This window comes from Vulpes vulpes, chromosome 4 (genome assembly GCF_048418805.1).
Source record: "Vulpes vulpes isolate BD-2025 chromosome 4, VulVul3, whole genome shotgun sequence".
Taxonomy (NCBI): domain Eukaryota; kingdom Metazoa; phylum Chordata; class Mammalia; order Carnivora; family Canidae; genus Vulpes; species Vulpes vulpes.
In genome coordinates this window covers 74,635,838-74,656,208 of record NC_132783.1, presented here as the reverse complement: position 1 = coordinate 74,656,208, position 20,371 = coordinate 74,635,838, and the positions used below count along the sequence as shown (strand labels likewise).

Here is a 20,371-nt window from a genome sequence, read left to right as displayed (position 1 = left end):
ATTGGTCATGTTCGGAGTAGTTCTATAAGCTTTTACTGTATTACATTCTTAGAGTCTCATTCTTTATAGTTAGAAAAGACTAGAGTTTATATAATTGATTATAATGGCTCTGAATATATTTAACTTATAGGTCAAATGGAATATTTTCTATACATTTGTAAATTGACTTTTAGGCTGATACTGGCAGTTTTTTTTTTAATTGGCAAATATCAGCTACTAATTATATGTTAAATGGCTTATAAACTTATAAACTGTCAAAGCATCAACCTAGGATTCAGATAAGTAAATTCATTCCTAGCTCTTTCACTTAAGATTTTATTTAACCTATCAACCTCACTTTCTTAATTTTTATAAAAGGGAAAATAATACTGAATTGAAGAAGATTAAATACACACTAGCTTTGGCAGCTTTTTCTAGCTGTCACAGAAGATTAAAATTTATAGTCGTTACATGGAAGTGTTTTGGCAACTTAGAAAAACTCAGATATTGGGTTCCAAATTTTACCTTTTCCGGGGATCCCTGGGTGGCACAGCGGTTTGGCGCCTGCCTTTGGCCCAGGGCATGATCCTGGAGACCCGGGATCGAATCCCACCGGGCTCCCAGTGCATGGAGCCTGCTTCTCCCTCTGCCTGTGTCTCTGCCTCTCTCTCTCTCTCTCTCTGACTATCATAAATAAATAAATAAATAATCAAATTTTACCTTTCCGTTTCAGCCAAGTGTATTCCTCTATGTACCCCAAACCCTATTCAGTAGCTTTATACAACCTTGTGACTTTGTAGACTACTCTAACTTTACACTTTGTTCTGTCCTCTTATAACTCCTGATCCCAGAAACCTTCTTTCTGACTTAAAGTACTTTATTTCCATTGAATTAGGAAATATATGTGTAGTAGAGTGTGTTCAACGATAACTTCACAGTGATCTGGCTCTAAGGTATACAATTTCTAATAAATTTTTTTTGAAAACTGATACTTGAATAAGATATTACTCATCACAAAGCTCCTGTTTCTCCTGAAAGGTAGTTCTTCAGTGAAAATGTCTCCATTTAAGATACCCCTATTTCTTGTGTGTATGTATGTGTGTTTTTTTAAGGTCCTTATTCCTTAAATGGATACAGAGTGAGAGTATATAGACAAGACTCTGCCACCCAGTGGTTTACTGGCATAATTACTCATCATGATCTCTTCACTCGCACCATGATCGTTATGAATGATCAGGTAAATAGTACAACTAATATTTTTGAAGAGAAATTTATAATGCCAATATTCCATGCCTTCCAAAAAATGGTTCAACAGTTTGACACTAAATAATTTTCATCTTTAGGTTTTTTATAGTTGTAATACTCATAATAAGTTTAAATGTGTCTGATATTAATTAGAGGTCACTTTAGGTCACAGGGAGATTAATGATAACAAATTTATTTCAACAATGATTAAATAAGTGCCTGAAATAGAAGCATCAAACTCTTTTAATTGATTAATTTTTTTTTATTCTTAGGAAGCTAAAATTCTTTCTTAAAATCTTTTTCTGTCTCCAGTAATAAATATATTTCCCAAATGATTGTTTTTCACTAATGAAAACTAATACACACCACTGTAGGTTTTGTCAAAACAAATTTCATTAATGGTATGCTCCCTTAAGTTTTATGGTGAATATTAAGGATTCAAATTTCATATGAAGTTTTAGAGAACAGTCTGAAAGTCTTGATTTTAAATCTTTCAAAGCTGTGGTTTATTGACACACACAAACACACACACACACACACCCCAAAAAAAATAAATTTTACGTCTTCCAAATTAAGTGGATTGTGGAGGGTGTCTGAGTACCCCTTTAGAAATGATTCAGATGCTTTGGTTAAAATTTTAGCTAAAATGCTAAATTATATTGTTTGGCCACATTTAATTTTTTTCCTAAAATGGTGAGAAACTTTCACTTTTCAGTGAAACTTTGAATTGCCGTTGGTTTTTGAAATAGTTGCTTCTTTAACCTTTTTCAAATTACTATTGTTTGTATTCATTTACACTTTTTGTCATTTTCTTCTTAAAGTGTATTTTCTTAGCTTTATTTTATAGCTGGGTTTTTTTTTGGGAAATTACTTCTTAATTTTTAAAATACATTTTATGACTTAGTATTATGCTCCCGATTAATTCTTAAACTTGCTTTTATACCTAATGTTACACCGACTAGCTGATTGGGTTTAATTTTTATTCTTGTTTTGTGTCATGGATTAGGTACTAGAACCACAGAATGTCGATCCTTCTATGGTTCAAATGACCTTTCTAGATGATGTTGTTCACTCTTTGTTAAAAGGTGAAAATATTGGCATTACATCACGGCGAAGGTCTCGTGCCAGTCAAAATAGCAACACAGTTCACGTATGTATGTTGTTAGTGATTTATTATTATAAAATATTTTTCCTTAGGTTACTTAGGATCAGTTAATAATAATCATTGTTAAATTATTTTTAGAGTCATTATACACGTGCCCAAGCAAATAGTCCCAGACCAGCAATGAACTCCCAAGCTGCTCTACCAAAACAGAATACACACCAGCAACAGCAACAAAGAAATACTCGTCCAAGTAAGAGGAAGGGCTCAGATAGCAGTATACCAGATGAAGAGAAGATGAAGGAGGAAAAGTATGATTATATAGCACGAGGAGGTAGTACTCATTTTTTTATGGAAATGAGAACAAATAAAAATACATTTAAGATATATTTAATATTTTAATTAATGAAAAATAAAACTTTCTCTTTTTAAATCTTATAGAAAACCCTAAAGGGAAAAACAAACAGTTGCTGAATAAAAGAAGGAAACCTGAGGAGGATGAAAAGAAACTACATATGAAAAGACTACGAACCGACAATGTTTCAGACTTTTCTGAGAGCAGTGACTCAGAAAATTCAAATAAAAGGATGATAAATAATTCCTCAGAGCCGAAGCCAGAGAATGAGTTGAAAAATAAAAACACTTCAAAGATAAATGGAGAAGAAGGAAAATCCCAGAATAATGAGAAGGTAGGAGAAGAGACACTAATAATAGATAGCCAGCCTCCCTGGGATCAAGTACAGGAAGATAAAAAACGTGAAGAAGCAGAGAAACAGAAGTCTGTTGACTCTCAGCTTCAAGAAAAAATGATTATTCATTCATCAGAGCAGGCCACACTTTCTGATCATAATCCTAATGATTTACTTCTTCAGGAATGCAATATCGAAAAAACACACACAGTGGAATTACTACCAAAGGAGAAGTTTGTATCTAGACCACCCACACCAAAATGTGTTATTGATATTACAAATGACACTAATTCAGAAAAGGTGGCTCAGGAAAACTCAAGTACCTTTGGCCTTCAGACACTTCAGAAAATGGATCCTAATATTAGTGATTCAAAACATTCTATTGCAAATGCAAAATACTTAGAAACAGCAAAGCAAGATTCTGATCAGAGCTGGGTCAGTGATGTAGTTAAAGTAGATTTAACCCAATCAAATGTTAGAAGTACTTCCTCAGGAAATGATCATCTGAATATGGAAAAAGAGAAAAATCAGTATGTCTCTTACATGTCTTCTCTAAGTGCAGTTTCTATCACGGAAGATAAGCTACATAAGCGAAGCCCACCCCCAGAGACCATAAAATCTAAACTTAATACTTCAGTAGATGCTCACAAGACAAAATCGAATCCCTCACCTGAAGTTATTAAACCCAAAGTTACCCATTCTCCTGATTCTATAAAGTCTAAGGCCACTTATGTGAATAGCCAAGCCACTGGTGAAAGAAGACTAGCAAATAAGATAGAACATGAGTTATCAAGATGCAGTTTTCATTCAGTTCCTATTCGAGGCAATACATTGGAAGCTACAAAGAGCCCGCTTATCATTGATAAAAATGAGCATTTCACAGTTTACAGAGATCCTGCACTTGTTGGGTCAGAAACAGGAGCTAACCACATTTCACCTTTCTTAAACCAGCATCCCTTTCCTCTTCATTCTTCATCCCATAGAACCTGTTTAAATCCAGGTACCCATCACCCTGCCTTAACTCCTGCACCCCACTTACTTGCCGGATCATCCAGTCAAACTCCATTACCTACCATTAACACACACCCTCTTACTAGTGGTCCACACCATTCTGTTCATCACCCCCATTTACTTCCTGCCGTGTTACCTGGAGTGCCTACTGCCTCCCTACTTGGTGGCCACCCACGACTAGAGACTGCTCATGCCAGCAGCTTGAGCCACTTAGCATTAGCACACCAGCAACAGCAACAGTTGTTACAGCACCAGTCACCTCATCTTCTTGGACAAGCCCATCCTTCTGCTTCATATAATCAGCTTGGACTTTATCCAATTATTTGGCAATATCCAAATGGAACACATGCATACTCAGGACTTGGTCTACCTTCCTCAAAGTGGGTTCACCCAGAAAATGCAGTTAATGCTGAATCTTCATTAAGGAGGGTAAGTTATATTGTGGTTTGCCACATATCAGTATATACTTATTAATCAACATTAATCACATTTTATTATGGTAAAATGTGTTAGAACTTTACAAACATTTTTCCAATTATGGTGAAACTTTTGGTACTTAGTAACTTTGGAAACATGGAAGCTGAAATCTCAGAAAAGCCAAATTATTTTAAAAAGCCAATTTTCTGACATACCTGTTGTGAAGAATAAATGTCTTCGTAACTAATTGTGAATCATATCTAGAATTATTTTTGATCAGCTAAATTCCTAGAAGTGAAATTTGTTGATTCAAATTTATATAAAATTGTAAGGCTTTTGGTATATATCATCATATTATTTTTTTTTAAAGAGGGTAGGGAAAGGGGGAGAGAGAATCTTGAGCAGGCTCCATGCCCCATGTGGAGCCCAGTGGGGGGCTTATTCTCAAAATCCTGAGATCATGACCTGAGCCACCCAGGGCCCCATCATAAAATTATTTTTTAAGACAAACTGTTATATTTCCCCATTAGATATATTGATGGTATGTTACAAGCTATAATTCTCTGATGCTCTTGTTCTCATAATGGTGTCTAGGTTGGAGACTTTTGGTATTTGAGAAGTAAAGTTGGGACTCAGATCCTGCCAACATCAAATGTGAGGAATATTGGTGAAGGTGGTGGTATAGAGAGCTCTTATTCCTTCATGAGCTAATGTGATTTCTCTAGCCACATTTATTTTCATACTAAGAAATGATTGTTGAGAATTGCATGGGTGGCTCAGTCAGTTAAGCTTCTGCCTTCAGCTTGGGTCATAATCTCAGCATCCTGGGACTGAGCCTGGCATCGAGCTCCCTGCTCAGCAAGGAGTCTGCTCCCGCACCATGCCCTCTGCCCCCCTCATACTCACTCTAATAAATAAAATCTTAAAAAGAAAGAAATGATTGTTGAGGCCTTTACCATCCCCAGTATCAAAAATAGTGAGAATGGGTCTCTTAAAATCTAGGACACAACTTCATCATTGCTGCAGCCCAGGTTGCTCTTCACGTATCCCACAGACTCGTTTTAAACGTGGTTGGTTGGTTGGTTTAGGTTTTATTTATTTGAGAGAGCACAAACGGGGGGATAGGGGCAGAGGGAAAGGGAGAAGCAGACTCCACACTGAGCCCAATGTGTGGCTTGATCCCGGAATCCTGGGATCATGACCTGAGCAGAAGGCAGACACATCCGACTAAGCCACCCAGGCACCCCCTATTTATTTTTATTGTGGTAAAACATTAAATTTATCATACGAATTATTTTTAAGTATCCAGTTGAGTAGTGTTAGGTATGTTTATATTGTTGTACAGCAGATCTCTAGAACATTTTCATCTTGCAAAACTGAAACTTTATATCCATTAAACACTAATTCCCTTCCCTCTTTCCACTATTCCTTGGCCAAACACGTTTCTACTTTGTTTCTGTAATTCTCACTGCTATAGATAATTCATTTAAATATTCATTATATGAATAGATATTCATACAATATTTGTCCTCGTATGGTTTCTTTCATATATCATAATATCTTTAATGTTCATGTTATGGCATGTAACATGATTTCCTTTTTAATATTCTGCTGTAGAAAGTTCATTATGTGCATGTACCGTATTTTCTTTATACATTTGTCAGTGGACTTTGAGTTACTTCCACCCCTTGACTATTATGGATAGTGCTGCAGTGAACTTGTGAATTTTTTACCTCTTTCACATTTGGGCAAGATCTACAGTAAATATGTTGGGAGTGATGATTTGGAAGGTAATTATCCCTGATACCAGGATTATCCTTGATAATCCTGCTCACACAGAGCCTTGGTAATATATGCAAGGGTGGTGTTCCTCATGCCAAGTTTGTCCAAGGAATTGTTATATTCTGAGTAGCCGTGATGACATAGATTATGGTCGTGAGTCCTTCCTTGATTCCCAAGTTGTGATTGTTAACCTTAGTAGTGGTAAAGGGCATCAAGTGGTTAGTGGTGCAATATAGAGTGCTAACAGTTTGATAATTTGTATGGTTTAATCCCATAACAAAATAATTCTTTTGGGCTCCACTTCTTTCTATATGAGCTTTGGCCTGCCTTAATGCAGTCACCAGTAAACTCCATAATTTAATCTGTGCCAACATCCCCACAGTTGATGCTGGCAGGATTTCAATTCTAGAAGAATTGTGCTTGCATTGGTCTGATCCATAAGCTTCCTATTTCCATTCTTGATGTTGCTATTGAACTTGTAGTTGGAATCTTACTGGAATGTATACATTATGTAGTTGATGTCAATGAAAAGTCACTAATTACTGTAGTATCCTCCTTGCCATTATTGAAAGCGGGCTTGGTGACCCTAGTGCCTAATACACCCACATTTTTACTCTGATCCTTCACTCTTGTGTCATGAATGTTAGGTGCAGCTGGTACTGGACAAAGACAGGCTAGAAGAACACATGAACTAGCAAATACTTTTGAGTCTTTTTCCATAATTTCCCAACCCTGAAAAACCAATCTAAATAACTGTTTGAACTGGGTTGGGTAGGATTTTCTCTCAGTATATGTCATTCTAGCCTCCATGTATATAAAAGCATAAAATATTTTATTAACTGGTCACACACTTGTTAAACTAAAAACAAGCATATGAAATTTTCATTTCTTAGGTAAAATTATAAAGGAGTAAGTTTAACATTTTGAGCAAAAGTGAAGATCTCTTAACCCTAATATTGTAAGAAGTAAAGAAACAGGAAATACTTTTTAATAGCATCTTACAGTAAAAAATTTATCATTATCAAGTGATTGCAACTTAGTACTTCTGGATCATGTAGAACTGAGGCCTTTTAAACATGAATGATCCTCGTGTGTTTGTGTGTGTGTGTGTGTCTGTGTCTGTGTGTTTTCCTCTAGTATGAGATTTAGTCTATAAAATATATTTTTAATCTAAAAATTTATAATGGAAATTTTTAATTTCACAGCAGCATGTTTTTGGTGTGATATATCATTGCTTTTGCATTATCATCTTGAGATGTAAAATTTTCTCTTTGTTTAAACCAAAAAGGGATTGATTATATTTTCCCAGTATCTCAACAAAATGTAACTCTACAAAGTAAGTTCTGAGAGAATGTCAGTGTCATAGTGTAGAAACAGTCCTTAAGCATGTAATTAGAGAGTTTTAAATATCAGCAAAGAGATCAATGTCACCAAATATTCTATATGAGAAGGCAGCCTATTTTGTTGCATTTCCACACTTCCCAAGTTTAATAGTCCAACAGTGAAATGGAGTACAAGTGGGCTTTGAAAATACAATCTTCTGTCTATTCTAAGTAAATTGTTACATTGAAAAAGTTTGTTATTTTTGAAAACAAAAATTGGCACATGAACTTGATATTTCTGTTTCTGACATGTACTTTAGGAATAACAAATTCTGATTTTTGTATTAGCAATATATATATGTTTTTTGGTTTTAGAATGACTGGAAATCTGATGAACTAGGTATTCTGTACATTTATAACTTAAAGGCAGTGATTTCAAGTTCTAAATTCGGTAAAATAAATAATAAATTTTTGGAAATTACTATTTTGATGCTGATTGATTTTCTACATCATATGGAAAAATCCATATAATTATGTTACTTATTTGTCTGAAAATTTCTCGTAAGATGCACTTAGAAAAAGTTGCATTTCATAAATATACATTAAAGTCCTACCGTGATACTGTGTTTAGCTTTTTCTAGTTACTAAAGTCTGATATATATATATATATATATTTTGTTAAATAGAATTCTCCCAGTCCTTGGTTACATCAACCTACCCCTGTGACCTCAGCAGATGGTATTGGATTACTTAGTCACATTCCTGTCAGACCTTCCAGTGCAGAGCCTCATCGGTCTCTTAAAATTACAGCACATTCCAGTCCACCATTGACAAAAAGTTTAATAGATCACCATAAAGAGTAAGTTCACTAATGCTTAAAACTTACAGATACCTTGTCTTCTCTAGTTTTTCTTTTTAGACAAGTTAATAAACATCTTAAAAGTAGGCTTTGAATAAGCACTATTCTTTCCATTTTGATATATCTTCTAATTTACTCGAGTATTAAAGTAAATGCAAAGTCCTGTTTTACTTTCATAATATTGCATAGATGCTATCTTCATATCATGCAAGAAAAAGCTGTTACAGAAACTTTTATGTGTATTTTCTTCACAGAGAATTGGAGAGGAAAGCTTTTATAGAACCATTACGTTCTGTTGCATCCACATCAGCAAAAAATGACCTGGATCTAAATAGATCACAGACTGGAAAAGATGGTCTATTGCATAGACATTTTGTGGATCCTGTATTGAATCAATTACAGAGACAACCCCAGGAGACTGGAGAGAGATTACACAAATATAAGGAGGAACATCGTCGAATCCTTCAAGAAAGTATTGATGTTGCTCCCTTTACAACTAAAATCAAGGGGCTTGAGGGTGAGAGGGACAATTATTCCAAAGTAGCATTGTCATCTTCTAGCCCTAAAAGCCATGTCATCATCAAACAAGACAAAGACATAGAATGCTCAGTATCAGATCTTTATAAAATGAAGCACTCTGTGCCTCAGAGTTTGCCCCAAAGTAACTATTTCACTACATTGTCTAATAGTGTGGTCAACGAACCACCAAGGTCATATCCATCCAAAGAGGTTTCAAATATTTACACTGAAAAACAGAGTAATACTGTTGCTGCAGCAGCTAATCCTCAAACTCTGACTTCATTTATATCGTCTCTTTCAAAGCCTCCACCTTTAATTAAACACCAACCAGAAAGTGAAGGTTTAGCAGGAAAGATTCCAGAACATCTTCCCCATCAGATTGCTTCTCACTCAGTAACAACCTTCAGAAATGATTGTAGGAGTCCTACCCATTTGACAGTTTCTTCTACAAATGCACTCCGGAGCATGCCTGCTTTACATAGAGCACCAGTATTTCATCCACCAATCCATCACAGCTTGGAAAGAAAGGAAGGCAACTATAGTAGTCTTTCCCCTCCAACTCTAACCCCAGTGATGCCTGTAAATGCTGGTGGGAAAGTTCAAGAATCACAAAAGCCTCCAACTCTAATTCCAGAGCCAAAAGACTCTCAGGCAAATTTTAAGAGTTCTTCTGAACAGAGTTTGTCAGAAATGTGGAAATCTAATAATAACCTCAGCAAAGAAAAAGCTGAATGGCATGTGGAGAAAAGCAGTGGAAAGTCACAGGCTGCTATGGCATCTGTCATTGTACGTCCACCATCTAGTACAAAACTTGAGAGCGTGCCAGCAATGCAGTTAGCTTCCAAAGATCGAGTTAGTGAAAGATCTTCAACTGGGGCAAATCAAACAGATTGCCTCAAACCAGCAGAAGCTGGAGAGACTGGAAGAATCATTCTGCCAAGTGTGAATTCAGATAGTGCTCACATAAAATCTGAAAAAAGTGTCCAGGCTGTCTCACAGGGCAGTGTTCCCAGTTCAGTCATGTCTGCTGTAAATACAGTGTGTAATACCAAAACGGATGTATTCACATCTGCTGCCACTACCACTAGTGTTTCCAGCTGGGGTGGTTCAGAAATAATTTACTCTTTATCAAATACCATTTTGGCCTCTAAATCCTTAGAATGTACCTCTTCAAAAAGCGTCAGTCATTCAGTGGCTCAAATGCAAGAATGCAGGGTCAGCACCACAGCTCCAGTTACACCAGCCAGTAGTCAGACAGGAAGTGCTGTTCAGCCCAGCCCTGGGTTCTCAGGCACAACTGATTTTATCCATTTAAAAAAGCACAAGGCAGCATTGGCTGCAGCTCAGTATAAAAGTAGTAATGTCAGTGAGACTGAGCCTAATGCTGTGAAAAATCAGACATCTTCAACCTCCCTTCTCTTGGATAGCACTGTAGTCTGTAGTACAATAAACAAAGCAAACTCTGTAGGAAATGGGCAAGCATCCCAGACAACTCAACCTAACTACCATACTAAGCTGAAAAAGGCCTGGCTTACTAGACACTCAGAGGAAGATAAAAATACTAATAAAATGGAAAATTCAGGGAATTCTGTAGCAGAAATTATTAAGCCATGTTCTGTCAATTTAATAGCCTCAACATCTAATGATATACAAAATAGTGTAGATAGTAAGATTATAGTTGATAAATATGTAAAAGATGATAAAGTCAGTAGGAGAAAAGCCAAAAGGACTTATGAATCTGGCTCTGAAAGTGGAGACTCAGATGAAAGTGAAAGCAAGTCAGAGCAAAGGACTAAGAGGCAACCTAAGCCAACTTACAAAAAGAAGCAGAATGATTTGCAGAAGAGAAGAGGTGAAGTAGAAGAAGATTTAAAACCCAATGGGGTTCTCAGCAGGAGTGCCAAAGAAAAAAGTAAATTGAAATTACAAAGCAACAGTAATAGTGGTAAGTAAGTTGATTACTTTTTTTCTATCAGGTAAAATGGGCTGTACTTAAAATAATGGTGTCTTTCTCAAAAGATTAGTGAGCTCAAAAGATGCATCTAGCCCTAGCATATAATGTATGTGCTCACTGACCTCATTTCTGCATTTCCCAGGTAAACTATAAAAGCAAATAAGACCTCTCTTCCCATTTCTAAGAGACTTGTAGAAATAATGTCTTACCTACACTCATACTGACAAAAACCCAGTATGTTACTTACCAGTTACTCAGATTTTGACCATTTCTAAGAACTGTCGAAATGCAGTTAAAGCTATCATACCAAAAGAGGATTTCTTTTTTTTATATATAATAAATTTATTTTTTATTGGTGTTCACTTTGCCAACATACAGAATAACACCCAGTGCTCATCCCCTCAAGTGCCCCCCTCAGTGCCCGTCACCCATTCACCCCATCCCCCCGCCCTCCTCCCCTTTCACCACCCCTAGTTCGTTTCCCAGAGTTAGGAGTCTCTATGTTCTGTCTCCCTTTCTGATATTTCCCACACATTTCAAAAGAGGATTTCTAATAATAAGGTATTCACCTTTACCATGATATAGTTGTAAAAGAAATTCTATTCACATATATACTTCCTTTAAGTCACATTTTTAGATGAAAGTTGCTTCAATTAGTGTGGATGTGAGTGGCCTATTTCTTATCCTTCTCTCATCTGGTAACAAAATGAAAGCTTATTGAAATTACCTTCTATTTAATTAATATTGTTACTCAGGACATTCTTAACAATGGGTAAAGGTTAAAAGCAGGAGATTGTGGTTTTGTGTGCTCATTTCTATACTCAAGGATTTTCATAAGTAAAAGTTTCAAAACTAGTAATATTTACATTTCATTTGTTACTTGCCAATGGTATTTACTATAAAGTGTTTGTGTTTTTACTCTAGAAATCGTTTTTCTCAGTTTGCTTATTTATTTCCACGTATGTTGTATAATGCAGAAAGCACTTAATAGTTTCACTATATCTGTGTATTCATGCACACACAATATATGAAATATCTGACAATGTGGACATTCAAGAAGTACTTTCACAAGCATTTGGATGCTTGAAGGCTCTTATTTGGGCCTTTTCACTGAATGAGGTTTTTTTATGTGCCTGTGTAGAAACCAGAGGCAAAGTGAAGGAGAGAAAAACAGGAGGATGGGCTCACAGAAAAGGACAGCCAGAAAGTGAAAGACCTAGGAAAACAAGCTCAGCTAGAGACAGAGGCTGACAGACTGAAATGCAAATATAGTCAGAAGAAAGAGGGAGATTGACATCAGGAGGATACAGGATACATGCCATTTATTTGAGTATTGGATATTGTACAGTGTTGTTTTTTTCTTTCTCATATGTTCCACTTCCCCAGTAAATTCTTAAGAGGCTTAGTGTGGTCAATAATTGTTTCTTTTCTGTTTCACATATTTCTTTTGGTGTTGAGTATACATATAGTTGAGTTAAATTTATAGAAAACAGATAGGGGATCCCTGGGTGGCTCAGCAGTTTAGCACCTGCCTTCGGCCCACTGTGTAATTCTGGAGTCCTGGGATCGAGTCCCACATCGGGCTCCCTGCGTGGAGCCTGCTTCTCCCTCTGCCTGTGTCTCTGTTTCTCTCTCTGTGTGTCTCTCATGAATAAATAAAATCTTAAAAAAAGAAAGAGAGAGAGAGAGAGATAGGAATTTTCCAGATTTTAACACTTAGGAAGCTCTTGTGAAGTTAAATTTGTAAAATGAACTCTTAACAAAGTACATATTCTATTTCGTTTTGAGACTGAATGTACATGTTCCCAAGTAAGAGTTCAAAGACAAAGAGACTGGAATCATCACTTTCCTCTAATTCATAATACCTAGTCAAACCTTAGTAACTAACAGTTAACCCCAGAGAGAGGGTATTCTAAGTCCCATCTACTCAAGTCCAAAATAATAAAAAGTGACTATTAATTGCTATCTGTTAATTATGGGCACAGTTGTCTAGCCTTTGTTTGCGCTATCTAGAAAAGTTCTCTAAATTGAGAGTTCATGAATCTGACTTCCAAACTTGAGTGGATTATCTATCTACCTTGAGGATTAAATACGTTTATCTTTTTAATGGTCATTGGAGTTGTCATCACTCATAGTCAAAAGGAGTGAACTAAGTCTGTATTTAGAGAATATAATGTGATTACATTCACTGCTATCCATGTATTAATTATACACAATTAATGCCTGTAAAGAAACTTGTGTTTCTTAATACATTCTAAAGCCAGGTACAGGGACACCTGGTTGAGCATCTGCCTTTGGCTCAGGGCGTGATCCTAGGATCCAGGATCCAGTCCCACATCGGGCTCCCTGTGGGAGCCTGCTTCTCCCTCTGCCTATGTCTCTGCCTTTCTCTGTGTGTCTCTCATGAATAAATAAATAAATCTTTAAAAAAAATAAAGCCAGGTACAGTAGATTTTATCTATTTTGGAATGTCTTCATATCTGCTGCCTTTTCATAATGATAATTAAAAGTTAGCTGTTTTTCCGTGACTAATTTCTTACATTATTTTATAAACTGAAATTGCCCATCAAATTTAAATGTAAGTCCTGTGATAAAACCAGTGGCTTTACTATAATCAGTTAATTTCTGTATCTCAAAAAATATTTTTACAGGTGATGGCATATCAGAGATTAAAGGGTATAGTATGTATTTGTTTCCTGTTTTCTTCCTCCCTAATTTTCTGTTGGTTAGAGCAGCTGTTTGAGGATTTGCTAATAAATTGAGAGCTAAGATTGAAAATATTCTAATGGTAAAAGGAGAGTACTAGGTATTTTTTTGTTGACTGAATATCTTATTCTCAAAGTTTTAGATTTTTAGATATTGCCAATAAATTAGACATATATAATTGAAAGATATTTTGTTGTACAAATTCTATTATAGTAATATCCATAAAAGGTGTTAAGTACCATTGTGTATAGCCTAATTTATTTATTTATTTATTTATTTTTGTATAGCCTAATTTAGAAGCAAAAATTAAAATATCAAAAACTGTCTATATGACCTGGGCCTTCATGTCTTTGTAATTCATTCATGCATTTAAATCTAAAAACAGCTCTAAGTGTCTGTTTTGTGTCACAGAATTGAGATTTGCTTTGCAATATCTGGTTCTTTATTATAATACTGTTTAAATGGTTCACAGTGGTATGGTTATCCATAATCTTTAAATTGTTCCATTACCTAGAATGTAAAAGCATATTGGTTGGTAGTTGTTTTCTAGTCAAAATAGAAATAGATTGAACTTTAGTTTATTCTAAATTTAATAAATAAAAAAATAAATAAATGGTTGGACGTGTGCCAAGATAAAATTTATGAGCACTATGCCATTTTTGTTGTTCATTCTGACTTTTAAAAGCTCTGAGTTTTTTATACTTTCCATAGTGGAAATCTGTCTTATATGCAGCGGAGGAGATAACAAACCCTTTATACAAGGCTTCTGGAAACTGTTTATTCCCTAAGTGGTTTGTGTGCATGTCATATGTCTTTTTTTAGTGGATTAAGCCAAATAGCTTGCCCTAAATCAGAAATAGAAGAGGAGGGAACATGTCATTTTTGTAAAGAACCCAGGCAGCAGTTCTAAAAGTGCTTAATAACTGGAAGCAGATTTTAAATGGGCCATCCCGGAGTTTATACACAATTCTTCCTATGTTTAGATATGTTATCTTGGTGTCATTGTGCTGCTTTCAGTATCAGCAGGTAAGTGATAGTGGGAGCTCAAGAGGTCTGCTACATGTTTCTGCAAGAAGTATATAGTCTCAGGAGAATGGCTGTACTGCCTCTTTTCCACATCTGAGTGATTAGAAAACACAGGAAATATCTTTTAACGTGACAGAAATAGCAAACTATGTACATCTCATACCTGACATACAGACATATTGTAAGTATACATTTAAGAGTTTGATATTTCTTTGTCCCAACATAGGTTGTTTTTAAATAAACATGCTTTTAATTTTTTAATCTGCTCTGTAGATGTGTGATTGATTACTTGAGCCCATGACAACAATTAAGTTCAAGTTAATAAGTATGATGGAGCAATGACGTGTAGAGTATAAGTAAATAATTTCTCTTCGTCAAATATTAGTCACTTGAGGGATTGTTTTTTCTTTAGATTTCTCTGGTGCTTTTCTTTCTACCATCAAAAAGTCAATTTAGTACTGGCTTTTTAATTTTCTTTAAACCCTTTTATTTTCTAAAACATACTGGGGCAGCCCCGGTGGCGCAATGGTTTGGCACTGCCCGCAGCCTGGGGTGTGATCCTGGAGACCTGGGATCGAGTCCCACGTCGGGCTCCCTGCGTGGAGCCTGCTTGTGTCTCTGCCTCTCTCTGTGTGTGTCTATGAATAAATAAATAAAATCTTTAAAAAAAAAAAACATACTGAGTGTTCCATCAGTATGTTGAATTAAATGGAGGGCATCCTACTAAGGGAGAGATACTAAGAGAAATAGCTTAGTCCCTCTTCTCTCAAATATTGGTGTTACAGAACTACTATTTAACTTGTCATAATGAGCCACACTTACTGTGGAGAGTCAGGTTAAATATTTCAAAACTATACAAGTATGTTTGATTAACCTGTAGTTTCTAAAAGTATTAACTTTTGGTCTTCAGGTTCTTCCTGTGGATCTTGAAAGAACTTTCTCCTACATAAACCAAATTCCTGTGTAAAAGGGCTGTATTTGTAGCTATATATAAAGATTCAGTCAGCAAAAGATTTACTCAGCTCTACATTTCCAGTGTACTGACATAAGATTATAGAAATGCTGTTGTGGACTTTCTGTTATTAATGAGGACCTATGTCTTTGTCTTTACTTCTCTTTTATAATCTTAATATATTGTGACAATTGTGTACTTGTCTTGAATTTTATTGCAAGAAGTTTATGTACTTTTTTAAAATGTTGTAATCTTGCTAATAATTTCTTACTGGTTTTACAGCTGGCATCCCTCGTTCAGTATTAAAAGATTGGCGTAAAGTCAAGAAGCTGAAGCAAACTGGGGAATCCTTTTTACAGGATGACTCCTGCTGTGAGATAGGGCCTAATTTGCAAAAGTGCCGGGAGTGTAGACTTATTCGGAGTAAAAAAGGAGAAGAACCAGCTCATTCACCAGTGTTCTGTAGATTTTACTACTTTAGACGGTAAGTGAAAATATGTAATTGGGGGAAAAATATGTTTACTGGATATTGGAAATTATACTCTCATTCTGAGGGTCCTTCGTAGAGGTGGGAATGAGTCCTTTGAACTTCCCTGTTTCTGAAACATAAAGAATATTAAACTTTTTTGTGGTAAATTTCATAATCATATTGTTACTTGTATTCAAATGGCCTTTCTCTTCTGAGAGAATTCATCCTTATTCAGAAAATGTTATTTTTCTTCTAGAAAATAATAGGAAACAGTAGTTTGTTTGATTTAAGGAATTTTTAAAAGTTTATATACTTTGACCAAAGTAGTGTTGTATTTATATCTGTGTGTTAGCTAGCAATACAAGTAGTCTATAAATCAGGGTAAAGAATCTAGGCATTAAACTAAAGTCATTGCTTTACATTGAACTACTCATATTTTTGTTAAATATGGAGCTATAAAAATATAAGTTATGAGAAAAAGAATGTCAGTACCATGTCATATTTTACAGGTTTTGTAGTAAGTATAAAAACAACTTGTAGTTGTTATTATCCTACATACTACTCTTAATAATAATATTACTAGATAATTCTTCAATACCAAAAGCATATATGGACTTATAAGAGTTCAACAAAATGAATAGCTGGGTGATCCAGCCAGTAGAGACCAACAGTTAATGTCTCAGATTGTAGAATCAGTTATTCCTGAGTTTTAGCTCATTCTCTTGGTTCCTATATGACTTTGTTAACTATAGTAGGGTTACAGCTAAGCCTGTCTCCTATGCATAATGCTGATAAATAGTGGTATATACCGCAAAGATTTCATGATTAAATGACATAGAGTATACAAAGTCCTTCGTTTAATACCAAGCACATATGAATGGTGTATAAATGTTAACTTGTTATTTTCCTAATCATCATCATCATCTTCCTAAGAAGTTAGGAGACCCTTTGCTCTGGCAAATATACCTCTGCTAGTGGCCCAATAGAAACCCCAAGAAATGCATTGGTAGGAACAAGAACAGGTTCTATTTCATATTTTTACTTCATGGTCTTTCTAGCCAACAATCTCCAAAGGACAGACAAATTTAAAGAATAGTTGTAAAAGGTAATACACCTGGAATTGCAGAAAAGCTGAAAAAAAAAAACATCAAAATGAAAGTTGGTTGCGGTGTCCGTCAGTTAAGTGTCAGACTCTTGATTTCAGCTCAGTAATGATCTTGGATGGTGAGATGGAGTCCCATGTCAGTCCTTGCTGGGTGTGGAGTCTGCTTAAGATTCTATCTCTCCCTCTGCTCCCCCCCTTTTGAAGAAAAAGGAAGGAAATATATATTCAGGTAGAGATAATAACACAAAGCTGAAATAAGATGTTGGATTATAACAAAGGGAGAAATCTGGTTAAAAAAAGAAGGAAAGGTTTAGATAATAAAAATATGAGATAAGGAGGTAGTAAAAGGAACATTCTTGGTGTTGTCCATTTGAAAAATAGAGAATGAATTATAATGAACTGCCAATATTCCCTGATTGAGAGTAAAAAGAGTAAGTTCTATAATAACTGAAGAATAACCACTAACCAGGGGAAGAGTGGCAGTTTTGCTTTCTATTTACCTTTAACTTTTCTGAATTTAGTAGTTACATGAATTGGATGTTAGAAGCTAAGAGGAACTAAGCATACATAATGGGGTTCCTAATAAACTTTTGGGAGTTTCATCCTTGTTCCTCTAAGTCATAAATAAAGTGTTGTTTTGTTTTGTTTTGTTTTGTTTTGTTTTAAGATTTTATTTATTCATGAGAGACACAGGGAGAGAGAGAGGCAGAGACACAGGCAGAGGGAGAAGCAGGCTCCATGCAGGAAGCCCAACGTGGGACTCGGTCCCTTGTCTCCAGTATCAGGCCCTGGGCTAAAGGCGGCGCTAAACTGCTGAGCCACCACCAGGGCTGCCCTAAAGTGTTGTTTAAATTAATGAAACTGGACTTGGCATTTTTTTAATCCAGTAAATATCTTAAAGTGATTTAAGGAATTTTCTTTTCCATTGATTGATTGATTGATTGATTGATTGAGGGAAAGGAGTTCGGAGGAAGAGGCAGAGAAAGAGAGAGAATCTTAAACAGACTCTACTCCCAGCATAGAGCCCAATGTGGGGCTTGAGCTCATGACCCTGAGATCGTCACCTGAGCTAAAATCAAGAGTCAGATGTCCAACTGACTGAGCCATCCACACACCTCCATTTAGGGCATTCTCAAGGTTCCTGATTTAAGTTATATATAAAATAACAACATTACTCTAGGCAGCATTTGGCCCACATTTTAATTCTTGTCCTTGTCAGACACTTGGATATAGTTTTCATTTGATTAAATTAACAATGTAGTTAAAAGTGATAGAAAGAAATCTTATTTCTTGAAATAACCTAAAAGTGGTGCTGCTTATCATTGCCATTTGTGTAACACTATGGGAGTCATTTAAGTTTGTTAAATTTAATTAATAATTAAAATGTGTGTGTGTGTGTGAAAGACCTACCCTATTTTCTTATTTTTTAACATAAATATAATTTGTATGTTTATAATATAAAAATTATAACTTTATAAAACTGGACTTCTGGCTAGGTATCTAATCCTCTTATGTTTTAAAATTTCAGATTGTCATTTAGTAAAAATGGAGTGGTCAGAATAGATGGTTTCTCTTCTCCTGACCAATATGATGATGAAGCCATGAGCTTATGGACACATGAAAATTATGAAGATGATGAACTAGATGTAGAAACTTCAAAATACATCTTGGATATCATAGGTGATAAATTCTGTCAGTTAGTAACGTCTGAAAAAACAGCTTTGTCCTGGGTGAAAAAGGATGGTAAGGAAGTTAAATACTTAGAACATACAACTGTACAAATTTCATTTTAAGAATTTCTCTTTCAAAAAAGAAAAGAATTTCTCTTTCAAGGATATTTAATGGGCTACGTTCCTAATTTTACCTAGTTTCATTGATATTTTATTTTGATGGCACTGTTTTAAATGTGCTTACATATACTTAAGGTAACATATTTTCCAACTGAGGTTATAATGAATGTGGATTAACAATTCATGAAATCACAATAGCATTATGCTGTTTCTGCCATCATGACATATAGTTAGCATGAAAAGGATATTTCAGATATGAAATGGAGAAATAACAGCATTTGCCAGAGAAAGATACCGTCTATGCCAATTAAAGTTTTTAATGTACTGTGGTTCATCACAACCTTCAGTTAGATTTATATTTGAATCCCAACTTTACTCCTTTTAACTGTATGGCTATAGAATGGGAATAACTGTCTCACATCTTTGTTTAGAAAGTAAATTATATCTACATATGTAAAGCATCTAACATGAATTCTCTAAATCTTAGCTTCTTATCCTCCCTTTCTCTTAAATCAATGATTTGTCTCTCAAGGGATGTTTAACAATGACTGGAGACATTTTTGGTTGCATAATTATTGCATAAGTTGCATAAGTTGGTTGCATAAGTTGGAGGTGGCTAATAGTGTACTAGCATCTAATGGGTGGAGGTCACAGATGCCACTAAGCATTCTATTCTACATTGCAGCAAATAGTCCCTCACAACAGAGAATTATTCAATCAAAAATCTTCAAAGTACTAAAGTTGAAAAAATTCCATTAGATGTAAAACTTCTGAAAAGAATTACTAATTCAAGAAATCTGTTGATCTTTAGTTAATATATCCTTTAAAGTCTTGGTTTGCCTTTAAATTTTTGTTCTTGTGTATTTCAGCAAAAATTGTGTGGAAAAGAACATGTTTGCCTTTAAATTTTTATTTTTCTCTATTTCAGCCAAAATTGCCTGGAAGAGAGCAGTGAGAGGAGTCCGGGAAATGTGTGATGCATGTGAAGCAACATTGTTTAACATTCATTGGGTCTGCCAAAAATGTGGATTTGTGGTCTGCTTAGATTGTTACAAGGCAAAGGAAAGAAAGAGTTCTAGAGGTTGGTTTATAACTGTGTAAATTGAAATTTTTATAATGTTCCTTTTCTATAGGATCAGTCATCTGGAAAATTATGTGTGTGTGAGGTTTTCTTTCCCTACTTTCCTTTATTTTGAATATATTACATTAAGGAAGTTTTATGAAGTTTATTAATGGCCAGATTTTCTAGAATAAAAACTGCATCTACATCTTTTTATCCTCTAGTAAGATCCACCCTCTCATTTCAAGCAGGTAGTTGTGCAAAGATTTATTTATTTTAGAGAGAGAGTGAGTGAGGTGGGCGTAGGGATAGAGGGAGAGAGAGAATCCTGAAGCAGACTCCCTACTGAGCACGGAGTATGACATGGGGCTCAATCCCATGACC

At 35.3% G+C, this 20,371-nt stretch overlaps 1 protein-coding gene across 6 annotated transcripts in view; it reads left to right on the top strand.

Annotated features, from left to right (window-relative positions):
- JMJD1C (jumonji domain containing 1C) overlaps positions 1–20,371 on the top strand; it is a 324,083-nt gene that overhangs the window by 277,448 nt on the left and 26,264 nt on the right. For 5 of the 6 annotated variants that reach the window (XM_072756132.1, XM_072756129.1, XM_072756130.1 and 2 more), the window contains 9 exons: positions 1,092–1,216; positions 2,231–2,374; positions 2,468–2,660; positions 2,768–4,455; positions 8,234–8,406; positions 8,661–10,870; positions 15,846–16,047; positions 18,666–18,880; positions 19,856–20,008. In XM_072756132.1, coding sequence (XP_072612233.1) covers positions 1,092–1,216; positions 2,231–2,374; positions 2,468–2,660; positions 2,768–4,455; positions 8,234–8,406; positions 8,661–10,870; positions 15,846–16,047; positions 18,666–18,880; positions 19,856–20,008 — 5,103 coding nt within the window. Of the gene's footprint in view, positions 1–1,091; positions 1,217–2,230; positions 2,379–2,467; positions 2,661–2,767; positions 4,456–8,233; positions 8,407–8,660; positions 10,871–15,845; positions 16,048–18,665; positions 18,881–19,855; positions 20,009–20,371 lie in introns of those variants that run through there. The other variant, XM_026013590.2, reaches the window with a different exon arrangement.